We start from the raw sequence: 20,990 nt of genomic DNA on the forward strand, positions 1-20,990 counted from the left end.
CTTTGTTTTGACCACCTGGCTTCACTTGTGTGCTGGATAAGTGTCCCCTTGAAATTCCCTGCCCCTGTACATGGCAAAGCCAATATCCTTGTGGTGTCCGTTTGCTCGCTAAGAAGGTAATTGCAATTTCTTTCCGATATCTCTACTGATCGTGAACCAGTTTTTTGTTCTTGCATTTGAAAGTGTGAATCAAAATTGTTTGTGTCTTGAAAATGAAAGGAATGAAGTTCTAAAATGGCGTTATTCTCTATAATTTGCTTAAGTGTTTCAATTCTACCAATCAGTGATGCCCCATAGATAATATTGTCCAATATAACTTCCTTATTTCAGTTAAGACAATTTTTAGAAACCTTTACGCTTTCAAAGAAGCTTTTTATCTTGTTATTGGGGACAAGCATCTTCTTGGGGAATCTGAGAGTATGGTGTAAACTTGGCTATAATATATGCCAAATGTCGCTGAACTCAAACCCTCCCATTTTCAGAATTTTCAGAATGTGATTCTCCTTTCTAAGTTTGCTTTTCTCGCAATTTAAACTGATTCAAAAAATTTCCTCTACTTCAAAATTAAATAATGGAAAGTGCACAACAAAGCTCCTTCTTCATGTGTAGTCGATTGAATCCAGCATTAGTTTGCAAGGGTCTTTAAGGCCCACATTGGTTTAAAAAAGTTATTACCAGCAGCTACTTTTCTCTTTCTTGATTGAAGTCTCAAAAATTACGAAAATAAGTAACTTAAGTAGTTTTCTGAACATAAGTAACTAGACGTGAGATGATTTCTCTGTCAGGCTAACAACTTTGTCATGTTTGAAGCTTAGAAACACCGACATAATACGACAAAAAGCATGCTTGATAATTTACACCTCGAGATTGAGTAATTGAATAAACGCTACAAACAACATTTTCTAACAACATACTCGGAACAAAATCTGAAACTGTCCGGATACTTTCGTGAGGGGAGTGTATAAACAGTTTAACACTGTAGAGCTTCGGACACTTCTTGGAATGGTAGAGCCTAAGCTGAAGCGGCAAACTGTTTATCTGAAGGCTGCGAATCGTCTTAATTCTTGCCCGAGGGATCAAAATACTTTTTAAATGCCAAATACACTATTACCAATAATGATCCTGTTAGAGTATATTACATTATTAAAAGATCTTGATTCTTCAAGTGTTGCCAAAATAAAAGTTTAGGAAATGTTCCTTCAAACGCTGTTAGATAAAAAATCAAGACTTTGATTGTTGGATCTCAGTTCAATGTAACAAGATGGATCTTAAAACAAAACGATTTCCTTGCAGCCTACGTGGGAGCCTACGCTTTGATATTGTAATTCTGCAGGGTCATAATTTTGACCAACTGAACCCTGGGATGAAAAAGTGAGATGTCAGTTATGTTACAAGGCTATCAAAAGAGCCCAACGATAACACATCTAAGTGTATGTATTGTATATCAAAGACAACATGTCATACATTGGCAGCTGCATGCACAGAAAGACTGCAAAGGAGACTGCACTTTGTTAAAACTAAATGTTCACTGTTCCATTCTGCCATGCAAAACACTTCGTTTAGAAGAAAGAGGTGGATGCAGTGACGCCCAATTTTGAGAACCATCTTTTTTAAGCAAAAAATAAACAATGTTGCACCAATAATGTCTAAAGATATGTAAAAAATCATTGGTAGAGGTGGGAATGAGATGAAGTTTTAAGATGAAACAGTGGATAAAATTACAATTCACTTCAACCGATTTGCTTTTTTGAATGGAAAAGAGGCTGTGGCAAGGCAGCTGTTGAATTTTGATGTGGCAGGATGGCGTCCGAGGCGCCTGATCCCAGTTCTTCGGAACTTCTTACAGATTTTGATATAGCAGATGTCGATAATTGGGATGATCAAAACGACAGTTCAAAGGTGGGTTCTAAGAAGAAAGGCCTAGTTTCATTTTGATAAAAAACTTGCCCGAAACACATGAAATTAGCCAGCCAAAACGAACTCGAATTCCAGCTGCAAAGCGATTTACTCAAAGAAAGGGTGATTCAATTGCAAATCTTCTGGAAGGAGAAAATGAGAAAAATAGAAGGAAATGAGTTAGTAATCGTGAATAGTTAGCTTATAGACAAGACGATTCCAGTATAAATGCTATATTTTAGCGACTGGTGTCAATCTACGGCGAGATAACTGGAATTTTGGGTGTGAATTTGGAAGCCCAGGCGAAGCGCAGATAACAACACATGTTACCGTCGGTCTACTCCAAAAAGGAGCGTTTGTAACGAGGAATAGGATATTTTTTATATTTTGAGTTACAAAATATTTACTGTTATATTTATGTTAAGTAAGTCGTTTTGCTAGCCCGTATTTTTCAAGATTTTTCGTCTGTTTTATAATCGGCTCCGTCCGAGTTTAAAATTTTTTCGCCATCTTTAGTCTGGAAATGCTGCGGTTTTCTGATCCTCCCAGAAGTCACCTCTCATTGGTTGAAATTTACCACGTGGCTAAGCGTCACGTATTTTGTTGTGAATGGCTTTGTATAAATGCAACATAAGAAGCGGGAAATTCAAAAATTTAAAACGCGTGCCATGCACTCTGATCTAGGTATTATTTTGAATGTTTCAAAATCTGTTTCCTTTGAAATAAAAAATGTGCACCTTCCAAATTTTTCCTTACAGCACAAAGGTGTTAAGAATTTATTCAATGCCTATATGTTGCTGTTGATAACCTAATATAGAATTAAACTTTCAAAACCATTGATTCAAATTGATCTTTTAATTCCAATGTTTTTTTGGCTTTTCCATATTGATGCCATAACCATAGGCCAACCATTGGTAGCTAGGGCTTTTAACTGGGAATGGCATAATATCACTCTGGCACCCCTTTCAAACAATTCATAGTACAAAAAAAGAAGACAATTCCTTTTTGTTCTAAATGCCATGACTTGCAAACTTTTATTAATCAAAAAGTGTTCTAAATTTAGTACCTACAGGTACCATCAAAAGGGTTCTTGCAACAATAAAATACCATTTCCATAAACACAAAAATAAATGCTTTTAAAAAATTATCTTTCTGTCCAACAAGGTAAAAAGATAGATGCGATATCTGAAGTCACAAAGTAAATTAATACACCTGGAAGCTACTTGTACACAGCAGAGCTTCACAGAAAATAATTAATGGAGGCCAGTGTAATATCTTAAGAGTTAACTACTCTGGCTTGTTCAAGGCTATTTGACTACCTTCTCTGTTAGGGTCGTATTAGTTTTAATTTGTTTCACAGTCAGGGAAACTGCACATAATCATACCATATCAGAAGCAGCAATTTGAAGAAAATATAAAACTTCTATATAGAACATTGAAATTCTTACTGCTAGTATTGCATCTAGCTGCTAAAGAATATATTATCAGCAACGCATACAAAATCTATAACCAGTAACAACTGAATCACTGCCTTAACATCTGTTTTATCCCTTTAGCGAAGCTAATTTTCAAGGGAATTTCTAAAATTTTCAACCTTAAAGGTAAAGAAAAACAAAAATTTTAAGCCTGATAAAATTAAAGCCCAAAACTACTTCCAAAACACTTTTATGTATTATGTATTTGAATGAAATTTAACAACAAAAAGAAGGCCTTGTGTACCTTGAGGAATTCAAAATATATTTATCTTGAGCAGTGCATCCTCCTTTTCCAACTTTATACCATAAAAAGGCCATTTTCACCAATACTTATGTTGTCCCAATTGTTTATTTATGTAATTGTTAAGTGCAAATTGAAGCTTCTTTTGTTGGACATAACCAAGCCACATGGTACCAAGTTTTGGGCATAACCAATGTAGAATTATGTGGATTTCTAAGCCAGTTTTTGAAAAAATGACAGGATCCTTATGACTACAGATTTGTATAGACTTTGAAAATGTTTGTCGAGTAGAATAAAATTTGTTTGTTCTACCCAGAATATTGACTGTTTCTTTAAATGTTTAAAAAACCTTTTTAAGAAGTTAATGTTCATGCAAGGCAGAGTAGGTACAACTTTTAGCTTCACAACTGCTGTTACTAATGAAGTCAGCACTAGCACAAAAGTGTATATTATTCTTTAATGACAAGCAGCTAATCTTGTGGGAATTTGAATTCCTAGAAAAAATTCAGATGATGCTGTGGATATTCTTCATTTTATCTTTAAACTTATTATCTTCTAGCCAAAGTAGCCAAAGAATGACAATTTTTGATTTTATTTACAAATTTTGTAGTTCAAAGTGATCTAGCTAGGGTGGAAATATTGGAGGGACAGAGACGAATCTGACAACATAAGGTGTAGGGTTTACTTTTAGGGGAATTTTCGCAGACCACAGCCTTGAAAATTTGGGAAAACGTTCCATTTTGTAAATGTGTTTGAAATAACCTCTGTGGTTTAGTTGTGGCAATGATTGGTTAATACAGTCACAACAACAACACAACAACAGTCATATGTAGATTATAAAGGCTGGATCTTTCCATTCTACAACTTTCATTTTCCAATCCTTTCAGGTTTTATATTCTGAATTGTGTCAGCGGAAAAAGCTCTATGTGTAGAAACTGTTTTTTCAATGTTGTAAGCAAATATCTAAAAATAATTAATAGTGTTCAAAAACTTCAAACTTAGTCCATTCTACTAGGAGCAAAATCTGTAGAATTCTTTCAAGCACAAAATTATCTATCTTGTAAGAATACCCAATTCTTAAGAAGCTTTGCAGTCAGTATGGTTCAATCATAATTACCTACTTATATATAGTCTGCTTATAAATGGGCTCTTTTGACCCAGGGCTTTATGCTTATTAGAAAACATTTCCTGTTATCATTGTTTACAAATTAACTGCATAATACTTGAATTTGTTTTGTCTTAATTGATATTCACACTCTTCAGTATGATTTCCTACTCCTTTACCATATTTTAGTATTTATAGTTTTTAGTACTTACTCTCACCATACTTACCTGCTAATATTTTGTTTTAGGACATAAAGCTTGTGAAACCATCTGCTCCTTATGTTCCATCTCCGACAATCCCTCAACTAACCTCTTCAATTCAGAGCCCATCAATCACCCAGTCACACTTGAATATTGGCTCACCATCATCAATTTATTTTCCAATGAATACAAACCATTCTAACCAGGTAGGGTACAAGTTTTTAATGTCTAGATGAACAGAATTAGCCCTTTGATATCCTGCAGAAATGCCATCTATTTTCCTAATTGCCCTGATTTTGTGATCACCAATGCTTAATGCAGTTGTGTAAGGCAGAATGAAGATCACATTCATTCTAAATTTTTGCAAATTCCTAATCTAAGATTACCTAGTAGCTGAGCAATTTCATTCTGTTCTCTGGGCCATTCTTTTGAGTACATCTACCAGAAATAGCCAAAGTTTATTTCAGTTCAGTTCAGTTCAATTTTCATATTTTAAATTCCCCACATACAATATATCATAACAAAACTAATTAATACAAACAACTAAACTACAATAATAACAATAATGCGCCTAAAATTGATACAACATACAAATACCGAATAAAGAACAAGATAAATTCATTGGGGGGAGTTACTTAAAGGAGGAGCTCTCTTAGTAGTTAAACTAATCAAGGTGGAAGCACCCCCTGTTTCAAAAATTTCTCGTACAAATTTGATTATTTAAGGCATAAAAGAAACTATGGGCAGATGGCGACTTTCTATATCAATAAGTTTGCAATCAACTTTGGTAATGGTTTTGAAAGAGGAAGGCTTTGAGTTTTTGTCAAAAAATATTAGCAGAGGGTGATTTCTTTATATCCACAGGAATGTCATTCCAGCATTTAGCACCTTAATAGCGCACTGACCTGATACCATATTGCAGAGTATTATTTTGGGTTAGAAAAATATCATTTTTGGTGACTTGCCGTGTCTCATATCGATGAACGGATTCAACTAGGTCAAAGAAAGAATGAAAACAAGAAGTAGAGATCCTATTCACACAATCATATACAAAACTAAGCAGTTTCAATTGGAAGAGATCGTGCAGTTTTAAAATCTGTCAATATAGTTGTGCAGTTTGCACAAGTGTCAATGAAGACACAATAAGTGGAAACATAACACATTATACTGAAGCCCTTTTTGTCTGACATTCCTTAGAGAAAATGTTGTATAAAATTTCAGAAATATAAACATGAGTATATGAATAATACATGTTTCATGCAATTGCTGTTATTGTCAAATCAGTTGCTGCTTTTAGTCCTTATTTTTGTCTTGTGTCTTTTGTATACTATCCACTGCTTTTTTGATCAAATAAAAACCAAATTTTCAATTTTAGCTAAATTTGTTTACTCTACATTCAATGCATTTCTTTATTATGTATTATTTCATATTGAAAAATACATGGTTGTCAATTAAATATCTGGGCATAATTGAAATAAATTATACTAGACACAAATAAATCATAAACAGTAAAAAGAACCTTGTCTCACAGTCTAATGACAAAATAACTGTAGATATTAGCTTTTTACTTTAAAAAGTCAATTTCTAAAAATGTCTTATTTCTTTGACTGCTAAGTTGATTTTCAGCTTTTTATATTTTTATGAAATTTGCAGAAAAACATTTTTTCACTTATAAAAACTTAAAATAATAAAATAAAATATTGATGTATATCGCTCTTACACAGAGCTCTTAAACAAGAATTGCAATTTTGATACTTTCTGTGTGACAAGAATGTCACTATTTTGAAGGAATTCTAGTCCCCCTTCCAATTTCTTTCTCTGACTTTGTGAATAAAAAATAAATTAAACGTGTAATTTTCTCTAAACACTGAGCTTTCTATAAATCCATATTCTATACAGGATCAGATCACTTTACCCACCAAAGCTAGAGTCTTATAACCTCTGAAAGTCAATAGGAATGTTTATTGTCAGCTACTGGATATTATAATGGAAAGAATGCCTTCTCTGCTACTTTACAGAAGCACACCTTCCTATTAGATAACAAACTAGACTACACCTATTTCAAAGTCTTAAACATTTTGCGTACCTTTTAATTTGCTGTTGTAATCTTCACATCATCATAGTTAATTTGCCTTGATGTTTAAAAGCTAATTATTTTCAAATCTTCTATCATTTATGAATAAATTTTTAAACAAAACTGCTGTTTGTCCCTCGTTAATTTCGGTTTTTGATAATAAATTTTTCCTAGATACATGGTAAGATGCCATTCTTTAATTGTATGGATCTATTATTAAATTTAATCCACTTTCTTATTTTTACTTTTCTGTAAATATTGTTTCATGGTTAATTTTGTTTTTTTTAATTACTTTGGTCGTTTGTATTTTTTATGTAACAGGAACCCAAACTGGCAGTGACTGCATATCACAAACAATCATTTAGTTTATTTCAAGTTATTTGATTTAAATTATTTGCATTTCAGTTTAAAACGACAGAATTATGCATTGGTCTTAATTTCGATTCTAGCAATTAGGTTCTTCGTCTCCAACTTTGCCATACCCTTCTGCAGAAGGCCACGACTATGTCAAAGCTGGCAGCTCGTCAATCAATGCACAAGCACTTCTTCAGTCTCAACAAAGAGCAAGCGCTGTTAATGAGAGCATGAAATCAAAACAGCCCCAGTCAGGGCATGCTCTTGAAACACTGCGAGCATTAGCACTAGCCCAGGAAGAACAAGCAAGAAAGCTAAAGGAAGAACAGGAAAGAGCAATGCTTTTACAGCAACAGTCGAAAAGTGCTGCAGGTACTTCCCCAAAACCACAGGCTACGAATCTGGTGCAACAAGGTATCCAGCTAACTGGAAACGGTGCCCCCGGTAAACAAGTATGTATTCCATTGACATCCCTGAAGCTGCCAGTCAATGATTCTAAAAACAAAAATGCCAAAGGGAATTCGGTTTTGCAGCTTCGGGGACAACTCGTGAAAACCCCCGATCAGAAGTTAATGCTTGTCACTGAAGTGGCTGGCAAGAAAGTCGGCTACTTGATATGTCCCCAGTCAGGACAGTTACAAACGGCAGCCATGTCAGTCGCTTCTCAGCTTGCCTCAAAGGCAACACAGGGAAATGCACAGTCGCCATCACCAGTCCAGGTAACCCAATCTGCCCAGTCGCCTGTGACTAGCATCAGCTCGTTAGGGAGTTCGTCACCAAGCTATCCTGTTTTCAAGGCGACCAGTCCTGCAGCTGCAAGCACGAATTTCGGCCTGGAAACTGATGCAAATGAAAACACAGGCCTGAGAGAGGAGCCTTCGCCTATGTCAGTTGACAAGCAGGCTAGCGTCACTGTTAGCAGCGATGAAGAAGATGATTCATCCCTTTCGGAAGTTGCAGCAAGTTTGCAAAACACGCATATTCAGCCAGCGGTATTGACGGAGAAGAAGAAAAAAAGAGGAAGACCTAAAAAGAAGAAAGACAAGAATGAGCCTGTAAAGTAAGCATGTCTCTTGCTGACGATTCCTTTTCACACAGGCATCCAAACACTTTTGGAGATTTTATCTTAGCAATTCTCAGGCTATTCTCTGCATGCCTTTGAAGATTTTTGTCAATACCGCAAGCTAAAGCTCGTTTACTCCACTTTTTGTCTCAATTTTACAAAGCTCAAACTTTTCAGTACTGACTAAGGTAAACTAGATATAGTGATTTTAGCGAATGTGAACCTTTTTCGCCAAGCTTTGGGAGAGAAAATAATTTCATTACTACTTCTATGTCTTTGATAAATGAAAAAAATGTAAAACCATTCGCTCTTTAATTTGCGTCTTTGTTTCATGTTTATGCTTTTCTTACTATCATGTTTAGTTATATGCCACGTATTATCTTTTTTATGGTTCGATAAAGCAAGTGCTCTTTATATTACTATGGCTTGGCTAATCACCAATCTATATTGCTTTTCTTAAATGACGTCATTGATCAGTTCTCGAATGTATGTTAGTATTATATTTCCAATAACTATGATCTCACAGCCATTCTAACAAATTCAGTATTGATACTGCTAAAATGTTTTATGCAGTTAACGATAAAAAACCTTTCACAACGATCAAAATATAAAAGAGCATTTTTCGTGTTGCTAACTTAGTGATATCTTTTTTAGGCCTATTTCGCCGTATTTAATGTTTTTTAAAGATGTTCAACTGCGAGTTCGCCAAGAGAATCCGAAGGTAATCGACGTGCCTCATTGTTCCTTATATTATTTGGTTGCATTATTGAATATTTTGTTCTTATAGTATTTTAAGAATGTTGTTATGAAGCATATGCATGAAGAATTATGCCAAGTTGTTCTCTGCAGGCTGGCCTGGGTGAGGTATCGAAAATGATCTCAAAGCTCTGGGAACAGGCTAGCAAAGAGGAAAAACAGGTAGCTACTTAGTCCACTGAATATGTTATGAATCCTAGCAGAAAATAAGCTGTTTCAAGTATAGAAGCCTTAATCTAATCTAAAAGCCTCTTTTGCAAAACTTTATAAGACGATGAAGAATCCAATGTTTTCTAAACTCAAATGTGAATGTAGAATAAACAAGGAGTTGCGGAAACAGCACACTGAAGCATTTTTTGTCTGACACACTCTCAATATAAACGTTGCAACATGATCCCGACTTGTGTAGACAGAAAGAGTTTGTTATCTTTCTTGACTCTTGCTGTTTGCTAGAAAGCAAAAAGAACCTATCAAACACGTCTTTCTTCCTGTCACATTGGATCTACACCTGGATATAAATTTCATGCTTACCATTGGTCATTTTCCAACGTTTGTACTCTGAGGAGTATGCAAATACTTCAGAATCCTATGTTTCGCTGTTTCGTGCCATCTTCAAATTTCGCGGTACAAAAACGTATTTGGGTATTTTGTTTTGTTAATGTATCTATTGTTGCTTGTTTTGCATATGTTTGAATTATATTTTATGCTGATAGATATTTGATATTTGTATTACAAAAAGGAAGAGAAGCCCAACATCGTTACCCTAGTGTACAAGTTTGTCCGTTGAGTGCCTTGCAAGAGAGAAAATTGTGTTGCTTCTTTAATTTATATTGGACAAAGTTATTCTGAAGTATGTTATTAAAAAATCGATCATTATTAAGATTCCGTTGATTTTTCTTTACTTTCAGGTATACTTAGCCAAAAGTGCGAAAGAAAAAGAAGAATATCGAATTAAGCTCGCGGAATATAAGGCAAGCATTGGAGAGGGGGTAAGATATCTGTTGTCTGGTTCTGTTTCCCCTCTTGAATTTCTATACAATCACGGCTGGTCAGAATTATAACTGGACACAGTGGTCGAATTGTAGGTTAGGTTTTCATGTAACCTGACCATAAAATGATATTAAAAGTACAATTAGATAAACTAACAGATGTCCAACAAATGTATTTATTAACCTAATTAAAACCTAAATCCTATTTGCAAGAAAAGTTATTTGCAAGAAAATTTAAAAATCCTATATCATTTTTTAAAACAACCAAGGGTGGATTTCCATGTTATTGAATGTATCTTTCATTGAGTTTGGGTTTGTTTCGGTATGTGCGTTGATATGATATAACTCGCACTGTAGACTTAATTGTATCATGTATTCATCTTATTCCCGTTATGAATTTGACCTTTTGTTATAACGTTTAGGTAACTATTTGTATTTTACATGATACCAGACGCCTGTGTGTTGTATTATCCATTTACACTGCTCTGCAGTATTCTTTAGAGTTACTTTTCAACAAAGGTTATATCTTTCTACCTTTTATACCTATCATTTTGAATTTTTTTTTATATTAAAACGCTCTCACATTCACTTCCAACATTACGAGTTTTGCCATCATGACGCTGTTTTCTTACTTCGTTCCCAGCTTTTGTTTATGTTTCTATGTTCGTCTAACTTTTATAGGTTGGCGATGGTTCGGCACGACCAAATGCTCAATTAACTACAATCGAAAATGCTAGTTATAGTGAAATGATTGATGAAAGCTCGAATAGTGGACTCAATAATACTCCCATGGTTGTCTTGTCGTCTGACTCATCGCCTGAAAAGAATGGAAGCGAACTTGATTCTGGAGTCACTTCAGGTGTGCAATTCGCGACAGCACAGAGCTCGTCAATGGACACAAACGATGTACAGATTATGGAACCACCTCCTGTTAGAAAACGAGGAAGACCAAGGACAAAGAACCTACTACCTTCAAATGTAAAGAAAGAGCCTAAAAAAACTAAGAAAAAAGAGAAAATAGTCAGTGAAGATAGACCCACTCCGAAGCTTACTATGAAAATAAACATAAGGAACTCACAAATAACAGAGTCGCCGACAAAGGCGTTGGAGGATCTGTCTAAAACTTTTTCTGATGACAGAGTTGAAGAAAAACATAAAGAAGAACACGAGGAGAAGCATGACGAGGATATAGCTGAGGAAGATGACATTGAAGACCAACCAAAGCCTACACAACCAAAATCCTTAATGAGCTTTAAAATACCGTTAAAGAAAAATCGTTCAACTGGCTCCTCTGATCAGAAGGAAAGCGCCAGTAAAGAGAGTGAAACAGACAGTCAAACGGAGAAAGTAAGTATAACTGAATGATTGAGAAAATACTAACCCTAAAGAACTGCACACAAAGGTAACTAAGGTATACGGCTTTAGCTAAGCTAATCTTTAGACAAGCTTCAGCTTTTGCTTATTTTTATCAAGTATCAAGGATACATACTTGCTTTGAAATCTCATGTTCTAGCCGGTTTGTTCAGTCTTATTCTATCCTGCTAGATTCACTTCACATAAGAGGATATTAGTAAATGCTTGAAATGTCGTTAAATTACATATTATTTTCGTATCCCGAATCGATTTCGCATAAATTTCATTTTGTAATTCATTATAGTAGTCAAAAGCTTTATTGTGATTTGATTTATTTCATATTCACTTCATATTGAATTAAGATAATCCCTAGGTTTGATTTACTCTTCTTGTGAATTGCCGTCGATTGCATTTTTCTCTTATCAAACAACTTTTCTAGGCTTCTGTCCCAGCCGTGCGAATATGCGCCAACAATGGCTGTGAGAACCCTGCTAAGATCAGTAAAGAGCGCGGGCCCCTGTATTGTAGCAGCCGATGCCTGGTAAACCACTGCAGGTAACCTTTGACTAAACTCTGTTATCAACAACTTCAAGGTCTATTTCGTTTTCTGAGATTCAGATGCCAAACTAGGGTTGTAAGTGGTGCTGAAGATCATAGGGCCTTCTCAAGCCTTGGCCATTCTGCGCGCAACAATGTTGCTCGAAATTTTGTTGATTTTTTTGCCGTCAAAACATTGAGGCCAAACAAGGCAACATTGTCGTACAACACCTATTGCTGATGTTGTCACAACAGTGCGCCAAATTTGATCAGATAAGTGGTTTTCCGCGCCATATTTGATTTGAGCACAAATTTGCATAAGTATGGCAGAAAGAAAGCAAGCTGCAGCCCCTGAAAGCTGATTTTGACATTGTGTTGCTTTTTGCACTCTTTGGTCTAGCACTCGTAGAAGCAGTAACATTTGGCCGATATGTTATTTAACAACTTGCACTTGGACTTATTTCAAACGATACCTTTTTATTCTTCCTGTAGTCATCACATTTTTATTCAAGCTGGGCAACTTTTGAGCAACACTTGGAATTTGTAATTGTTGCCCGACAATGTTGCCCAGTTTGGCCAAGCCTTTAGTAATTACATTTAGCAAGAAAGTTATAAGCTTGAAATTTTTCATAGGCCGAATTAAAAAACAAGGCACCAGATGAAAGCCAAATATCTCTTGCAACTTTGTATTTAACCAGGTTTTAATTTTTCCATCCAATGTCTAAGATAGGCCTTTTGAACTTCAGCATCTTTAAAAGTTCCAGCATCCTTACTCCTTGAGTAAGTAGCGGAGCATTAGGCTCAAGGAGGGACAAATATGTTTACTGAATCGGAGCTCGTTGTAAACAGAAGTGTCTCCCTTTCAAAAAAATCCAAATATTCAATCTTAAAAGTTTCATTGTTTTTGTTTTGTTCATGAAACTTAAACCGTTGCTTTTTTGGTCAGTATCCACCATCTCTATCTTGTATGATTCGAAAAGTCTTGTAAGTTAGTATTTTGCTTATGTTCTTCTAGGAATGTCTTCGATGCATGGGTGGACGAAAGAAAAGAAGAATCAGTAAAAAATAGATAGATTTATTCAAGCGTTGTAGATATGTCTTCCTCAGTCAGGACGTTAGTTAATCAAATCCAGATGTAGAATCGTCATTAGTTCCTGACGATTTTCTCTCAAATGCTGTTTTATACAATATGGCAGATGTCTCTGACACGTTAAGTAGATGTTTCAACAAGAAACGTATACTTAGCAGTAGAAAGAAGGCCTTCAGGGTTCTCTCTTCATACAGCTGCATAGACCGTGATGCATATGAGAAGTCGCTTATAGACTTACGAGATATCAGCATTAATATCGAGTAACTGGTAATTTTTATATGATAATTACTAAATGAAATATGTCAGAACCACTGAATTTGATGGTAGGACTTTTGAGGTATTTCAGCATTTTGAAAATTATCTAAATTATGTATTTAGACTTGTACGTGATTTACATAGTATTGCTTTGCAATTTTAGATCATCCAGATTGGTCTATCTATTGTTATATATTTCATAAAATGTTGAAAAATAAAGACATTTTCGATATACTCAAGACAACTGCTCTAGCAGTGATCATTAAAGGAATATCATTCACTCCTTTAAATGACATGTACAGAATCAAATAGATGCCTAGTGTTCAATTCCACAAAGTGTCTCCTGTGTCGTGGCTATTACCTCCTCTTTTTGTACGGGTCTATACAGCTTGGTTTGCTTACTTGACTGTTGTGTGACGTCATCCATATTTTCTGTTACGCCAATCTTAGTTTATTTTATGACGATATTTTAAAACTTTTAAGTTATTTCAACTGCAAATGGATCAAAATTGTATATACAGTCCCAGTACCAAACATCACGCATTACCACAGCTACAAACATGATTGTATGTTGTTTTACAATCAACTGACTTGGAATCCTATTCGATGGTTTGCAGTTCAATGTTTTGATGTCAAGCAGGACTTTGAAATTCTTGTTTTTGCAAGAATTAATGATTTCTATCACACCGGAAAATACGCTTTTTTCTTTTCCGTTTTTATCAGGAAAGTTTCTCGTTAAGTAAAAAATGCATGGCTGTTCCGTAGATTGCTCTATGTTTAAGTTCGCTGGGATCTTTGGGTACCGCGTCATGGCTTTAATGAGCCCATCGAATCGAAAGCCATCACTATCCCAGACATGCTGGGAGTCCTTGCTATCTTTTAAGGAGCAAATACACAATTTTACATTTACACTTGGATCTTTGCACTCTCTGTAAATACCATACTGCGAAAGTCTGTCGTAAGAGAGAAGTTTCATCCGTTTTGATTTGAGTTTTGGGCTGGTTGTTGATTGCACCTCAACATGGAAGATGTCTTCCTGCTGCCCAGAACCAGGACCCGCCTTCACCATAAAATCCAAAGTTGTAATTAAGTTGCTGCCAGAACTGCGCTCTCTAACGTTGCTGAAGGAAGAAACGAATAATCTGTGACATTTTCTCTGCTCAGAGTTTTTTTTATCTTTGCTTTTTCCAGTTATAAATTGCGTATCTATCATGTTATTCAGTGTGCCAACTGCGAATTCTACTATGCCAACTTGCTTTGTGTCATTTTTAGCCGGTGTATCCCAGCCTTCACACACGCATAGATTAGGCAAGGCAAGTTCAAGATCGTCACATCGTTTTTCTGCAGGAATTACTTCCAGCAACCCGCGCTCTTTAGGAAATGTCCCGCGGGCGTTTTTGGTTGCTATTGCCAACATTGTTTTGTGCAGGTCTATCATCGTCAGTAGTCGTCTCGTATTCACGCGTAACGCCTTCACCGCGTCATCGCCGAGGTAAGATTTTACTGCGGGAGGCAGTATCATGAAAAGACTTGGATGATGCATCTCGAAACGGCCTTCTAAAACGGCACTGGTATATCTTGTGTATGTATTTCCATGATCCGCCATCAAAATAGTGAGGACGTTCTCCATTCTGGCTAGTTTTCTAACAAAATCGGCCAAGTCGTGATTCAAAGTTTGTACGCGCAGTCCTTTGTAATCATGAGCCGTGTTTATTGTTGTGAATCCAATTCGAGGCCGCCGTCTCCTATTTTTCTGCGCGCTGAAGTATTCCAGCAAATGTTCGAAGTAATAGGCGTGTTGGAACCGGCCATTAAAACATATCTGATTGTCTTCTGGTCCATTGAATGGAGTCTTCAAGTTGTTGTCAGCGAGGATCTTGCAACTTGCGAAGGATAGGCCTACAAGAAAGCTAATTACAAAGTTGTATCATGGTTTTGTTTTCTACTGTTTTCTACCATAAGTTATCTACAGTATTTCTAACTATCTCTATGCCTTCTCAATATTCAATAAGAATTTGTCGATCATTTTATATTCATAGGTTCTATAACTAAAGAAGTTTCTTAGTGCCATCATGATTCTCAAAGCTAGGGGTTGTACATTAACCGAAACTTGGCTGAAGAGTGCCCCTATAGAAGTGTGATTTTATTATATAACACTTTGATAAGTTAAATGGTATATAAAGAACAGACCCCTGCATGCTGTCATGATTCGAAAAAGCGCTTGTTAAATTTTTGAACATTTTACCTGGGCACTTGTTCGAGATAGACGTTTTAAAGAAGCAGGCCTTATTTCTTCTATCATAAGATTAAGAAAAGACAGACGTACAATAATTTCACTCCAGGCAAAAATAATTAATTGCCGATTATAAACAAGTCGAAGGTATCAGGAGGTTTTTAGGCAGCGCACGGAGAATGAACATGTTCTAGATTGGTTGCAGGAGGTTCTTAGGCAGCGCAATCTTTAGTAACTTCTAAAGATGTGTGTTTTGATGTGACAATGCAGTTTGCAGGTGCTATTAGCGTCACAGCAAGTGCGACAGAGTTGAGTAGGTAATGTGGAATGCCAAGAGTTCATAATCTATCCTCGCCTATCTAATTGTTACGATGAAATATAATGCCAACCATCGGTTTGATTGTATCAAACGTACTCTAAACACGCGAGCGGCTACAGTGCCCGCCTGAAGTGTTGGAACACTCATCATGTCCTACTCAAGTCTCCCTTCTCCTCTCCTCCTATACAATGTTTGATTTTGAACAGAAAATGACCATTTGCACACTCGGTTCACCGATGTCAGAAGCTCTTCTTACCCATCAGAGTTTTGCCGGTTTGATTTTAAATAGTGTGAAGATATGTTTTATCAGCGGCTGCCCAAGCCATTCATCTGCTTACCATGGGCTTTTTATCATCCCGATTCCTCTACTTCTTTGCAGCTTCGTTTAAACAAAACTTTTTATTTAGGAAACTCTGTCTGTTGAAGATAAGTGCCTCTGACGAAGACTGCTGGTATTATATTGTTAGAAAGAGATTGCTATCAAGTACTAGGCTAACATTTCGATGCTGTTTGGCGAAAACTAGCATCAGCTGTCGATGCTAAAGTGCCTGACTTGTAATTTTGAAACTAAGATGGCTAAGGTGCAATTACAACATTATTTTGGGGAAACAGACCAACTTAGCTATTTAGGCGAAAATTGAATGTCAGTCAAAAATCGACTGAAGCTGCTTGACTGTTCCAAGTACTTTTTGCAAGCATTGTAGAATTAATGGTATGTAGACACTCTTCATCGGCTGAGGACAAACCCAAATATCTGTCCCTTGTAAAGTATTTACTCAACAAACGCTTCGTATTTGGGTATTGCGGATATTTGCTAGACCAGGTAATTCTGCGGAACGTTCTGAAAGATCCACCCGATGAAGGCAGATATAGATATTTTACTCTCGCTAGAACTCTTCAATTACGTCACATGTGTAAGGGAAACTGATGGGTCAAAACGGAACTCAGGTTTACATGATCATGATTATGATCAGTCAATCCAGTTCCAACTTGAGTTTCACCCCGACCGCGTTCTTGACCTTGGTTGAAATTTCACCCCGCGGTGAAATATCCATGTGTGTGTGGAAAATTTGTCAACCAAGCTGAATTTTCAACGGCAATTAAATCTTTCCAATTAAATATAAATGATGTTTCTGCTATTCTTTTTTTAACTATATATACTGTGCATAGTATGCAGCAAAGAAGATACATGGAATTTTCAGCAGGGTTTCTGTGCAAGTATTGTGCAAGTGTGAGATTACATAAAGTTCCAACAAGACAAGTGGAAGGAAGTATCGCTTGATTTGACAGAAGATTGAGTAAATTTATTCTGCAAGCAAGGAGTGTATAACTAGATGATACTGTGTCACTCTGAATTTTTTCTTAGTTTAAGAGATTCTTTGCAATATACCACTTAATTTACTACAGACGTACTTTATTGTCCCACTTATTTGACTTTTATGCTCTATCGTTCTTTACCCTTATTCAACTAACTATACGCACGAGTCACGATAAATTCCCTGACCGTCGTAAACCACTTATAATTCGATCAGAAATAACAAGCTTTCTTTTCGCTACAATGATGAGAACTGTTGAGACTCTTGACTGACAAGGAGCTTTGTCCCCTTTCAACTCTGAAAATAAGCCTCATCTCTGTTAAATCACCTTTGGCTGGCATAATATCCGAGCGATCGTTTATTAAGAATAAAGGCATCACACTAATAGCCTGATATTTTTAGGCCATGACCATGGCTTTGTTATGATTTGCACGTTCCATCGATCCTTTAGATTTCTTCATGGTAGCAAGACTTACTTTACTAACATTTATTTCTAGGGGATTCGCTGTTGACTCTGGAAGATATTTCCTCTTGGTTGGGATCAGACGTTTTTGGTTAAACTGTAGTGACGTAAGCGCATCATTAGTCTAGAGCCAAGTTGCGTAATGCAATTCAGGGCACCTTAGTTACGTAGATAATTAAGGGCCCCCAATCTATAGGGGCCTCCAAACAAGCTTATAACCATGTTTTGAAGCATATAGCTCAGCGATAACCGTGACATGTTCTACACCATTGGATGCTACTTTTTGGCAGTCCGTTAATAGGGGCCACATCTTAGTTTTTTCCCAAGGGCCCCCAGGTGACTCCGCTCTGCCGCTGTTGGAGCCAAATAATCGATTATTTTATTAGGTTTAGCATTTTGACTTGTTTTATCATTGTGTGATACGGCCTAGGCAAGTCAGCTCCTTTATGCGAGACATATCAATAGTCTAGTAAATGAACTGCCAAAACTTCTCGACCTGTATCGAAAAGTTTTATTATCATACGTCACCGCCCTTCCCCCGTTAATGCCGTTTGCGTTTCTGCATTCTCCGTTTCTGAAAACCACTTATAGCAGACCCTGACTGAATAAAAACCAATAAATAAAGTAGAAAGGTAATACCTACTGCTATGAACAGTGACGTTTGTAGCTATCGGTTCAAAGAGAGTGTCTATGTCCCATTTTCCGAAAAAGTGGGTGAACCATCCTTGATTTGCCGACAATTCAAAATCTGCCAACTAAACATTCCTGGATGTCAAAAAACTCCGCATTTTTAAAATCGAGTTTTTTAACGAGGGTTTCCTACACGATTCCTACCCCCCTTCGCTACGTCCCTGGATATGAAATGTGAAGCCTTCATACTATACCTGTATTGTCAATGCAGGCAGATTTAATTGCTTTCTTCATGCCCATCCAATCACGTGGTGCACCAAGTTCCAGCCGCATCCCCCACCAATACTTCCAACAAACATCATCCTGGTACAATGTCTCATAGCCGGCCTTTCGCAAATATCTGTATAAAGTCTCGATACCCACACTGCTTTTCTCCTTCTCGTTTTCTGTCAGATTTTTTGCGAAGAGTTTCCCCGTAAAGAAAGCATGGAAATTCTCTGCACTGTGGCCATGCACTGATTGAAATAGCTCGAAATCGAGAATTTCAGTATTTGTTTCCGGGTCTGCGTTGATGTCATCAAATGCTTCCAGGACAACCGGCAAAGAGCGAAAAAAATGCGCACGTGCAATCGAATCAAGTAGGACAATGTTTACATCTGGTGTTTGTCTTACTGGTTGATTGAAAATACTTTTATGAAGAAAAGGCAAAAGTATTAACTGACTCTTGGATTCTCTCTCGTCAGTTCGGATACACTCCAAGAACAAAAATTTGTTGTTATGACCAAGTGCAATTTTTGCTGAACTTTCCAATTCCTCCTCAAGCCTCGTTATGTCATCAACATAAAGGAAATCTATTTCTCCAGCATCATGGCTAAAAACACCAATCTTGCATGATTTAAGCTTATCTTTTCCCGAGCAAGTGAATTTTATTTCATCTACCTCTTGAAGTTCACAGTAAATCTCAGTTTGGTTCGTCTTGCATGTTTGCAGTTTAGGGTCTATTTGGTACCACTCATGAGCTAATTTGCACGCTTCTTCGGGAGCCTTATGAGGCTTACATGCGATTTCACTTGTAATTATTTCTACTCTTTGTTTAATTCTTTGCTTTTTGCAGTACTTGTTATTATTCGCTTTACCTTTGTTGCTCAGCTGGCGAGGATTCATTTTCTTGTAACTATCATCGATATCAGTAGTGTTTTTCTCTCTCGATTTCATGTTTTTACGTATATAGGATGGATTCATAATTGGACCTTTCTGGTTCTTCTTATGAATTCTAAGAACGGGATGTCGGTCTCCTTCCCCTTTTGCTTTCCTTCTTTCAACTTCTCTCGTCAGAAATGCGGAGCTTTGTGTCAAATTGTCTCTCCTGTCAATCCAAAAAAAAGGTTCTTTCAAACTACTTGCATCTTCAGATATATATCCAGCCTTGTATATCTCAAGCAAAATTATGACACTGCAGACAAGAAAGAGAGTGACCACAGTTTTAATCAGCGGGAAATTTGTCCTGATGAATCGTTTCAGTCGCATTGCAAATCAATTCAACAAAACCAGTAAGCCCGTTCTAAAACTTTCGTTTATTTATTCAATTCATACAAACGAATCATAGTCGAAAAAATGCATCCACTGCCCTCCCAATCAGCATGAAGATTTCTGTACAATTTCCAAATGCTTGGGACAAAAGATTTATGTTTGTCCAGCTGTCCTGTTTTCTGTTTAAGTTCTATAAAATCAGCTCGTTCTCAAAAGTTGAATAAATATCAAACTCTCCTTTCTCAATCTTCTTTTTCTTGCAGGTGGTGTACCCAATAATAAACAAACAGTAATCTTAGCATATTTTTGTTACCTGGCCTATCTCCAAACTTTTCTGTGATTTTTACACGTCACTAAGAGAAGCTGTTAGGCTATTATTACAAAGGCTATACCAACCAGCTGAAAGGGTAATGTTTTGGAAACAGTACGGTGAGAAATGTAACGGTTCCCTCGTGAGTGTCGTCCAAGGAGATAACATATTCTGTCTTGCTTGTTATTATAATATTATGTTTGTTTTCACTATTAGTTATGGTCTTTAAATACTAATATTAAGAAATATCAATAAAAATAAAAATACTAAGTGGATGAGAAAGGCGAATCATTTCGGTCTCTTAGTTAAATATAATTACTACTAGTAAAACAAAAATTTTGTTAATTTTTGGAGCATGTGGCCTAGATGTGGAACTTGCTTCTTGAACTTTGTAAGTCTGTAAATCTGTGTCCAAAAATAACCCAAGCTAATACCAGCAGTCATCGTATGAGCAGCTTTAAACAGCAACAATATAAGAAATGTATCTGAAAGGTATAATTGCCTCTCTCTCTTTTTGGATTCATTATTGCATGCCCACATACCTTATTACCCCAGTTTCTAGCAAATACGCTACTACCAATTACCACGATGACCAAATTCGACTTTTTAGTATCTGGAAAATCTGGAATATGTGTTGAAGTTTTAAAGACAGACTCTTTGGGCAGGCACACATAAGACATCAAAAGCATGCTAATTGACATGGGGGGGGGGGGGGGGTTGTCATGTTACCCTTTAGAGCTCTTGAACTTTTTCTTGCCTCTCTGGGGCAATGTTGAGCAAGGAATTCCACATAAGAAACGG

General features: G+C 36.5%; 2 protein-coding genes across 4 annotated transcripts; one reads left to right on the plus strand and one right to left on the minus strand.

Moving 5' to 3' along the window:
• The first annotated feature begins 1,740 nt into the window (after positions 1–1,740).
• LOC148957493 (uncharacterized) lies at positions 1,741–13,724 on the plus strand. 3 transcript variants are annotated; one of them, XM_089115188.1, is made up of 9 exons: positions 1,741–1,899; positions 4,965–5,123; positions 7,441–8,405; positions 9,063–9,129; positions 9,258–9,326; positions 10,073–10,153; positions 10,835–11,500; positions 11,946–12,061; positions 13,059–13,724. In XM_089115188.1, the coding sequence occupies exons 1-9, from the start codon at positions 1,801–1,803 to the stop codon at positions 13,114–13,116; spliced, it is 2,280 nt and encodes a 759-aa protein (XP_088971314.1). In that variant the 5' UTR covers positions 1,741–1,800; the 3' UTR covers positions 13,117–13,724. The 3 variants fall into 3 exon arrangements, with proteins under 3 accessions (XP_088971314.1, XP_088971315.1, XP_065065184.2); XM_089115189.1 differs by having other exon boundaries at positions 10,073–10,135; XM_065209112.2 differs by lacking the exon at positions 4,965–5,123 and having other exon boundaries at positions 1,750–1,899.
• A 129-nt stretch (positions 13,725–13,853) lies between these two features.
• On the minus strand, positions 13,854–20,726 carry LOC135691292 (uncharacterized). The gene is made up of 2 exons (XM_065209110.2): positions 18,604–20,726; positions 13,854–15,287 (listed from the first exon to the last, which is right to left on the minus strand). The coding sequence occupies exons 1-2, from the start codon at positions 19,874–19,876 to the stop codon at positions 13,867–13,869; spliced, it is 2,694 nt and encodes an 897-aa protein (XP_065065182.2). The 5' UTR covers positions 19,877–20,726; the 3' UTR covers positions 13,854–13,866.
• Between the last annotated feature and the right edge of the window lie 264 nt (positions 20,727–20,990).

Source organism: Rhopilema esculentum, unplaced genomic scaffold, assembly GCF_057945365.1.
Source record: "Rhopilema esculentum isolate cy_ngs unplaced genomic scaffold, ASM5794536v1 HiC_scaffold_23, whole genome shotgun sequence".
Lineage (NCBI taxonomy): Eukaryota > Metazoa > Cnidaria > Scyphozoa > Rhizostomeae > Rhizostomatidae > Rhopilema > Rhopilema esculentum.

What these genes read in the sequence shown, in the direction of transcription:
- LOC148957493 (XM_089115188.1), top strand. Translation starts at nt 1,801, where the DNA reads ATGGCGTCCGAGGCGCCTGATCCCAGTTCTTCGGAACTTCTTACAGAT. An exon ending in TTCGCCAAGAGAATCCGAAG is followed by an intron (nt 9,130 to 9,257) that starts GTAATCGACGTG and finishes TGTTCTCTGCAG; the next exon opens with GCTGGCCTGGGTGAGGTATC. An exon ending in TGCCTGGTAAACCACTGCAG is followed by an intron (nt 12,062 to 13,058) that starts GTAACCTTTGAC and finishes ATGTTCTTCTAG; the next exon opens with GAATGTCTTCGATGCATGGG.
- LOC135691292 (XM_065209110.2), bottom strand. Translation starts at nt 19,876, where the DNA reads ATGCGACTGAAACGATTCATCAGGACAAATTTCCCGCTGATTAAAACT. An exon ending in TGCCTGCATTGACAATACAG is followed by an intron (nt 15,288 to 18,603) that starts GTATAGTATGAA and finishes GCTTTCTTGTAG; the next exon opens with GCCTATCCTTCGCAAGTTGC.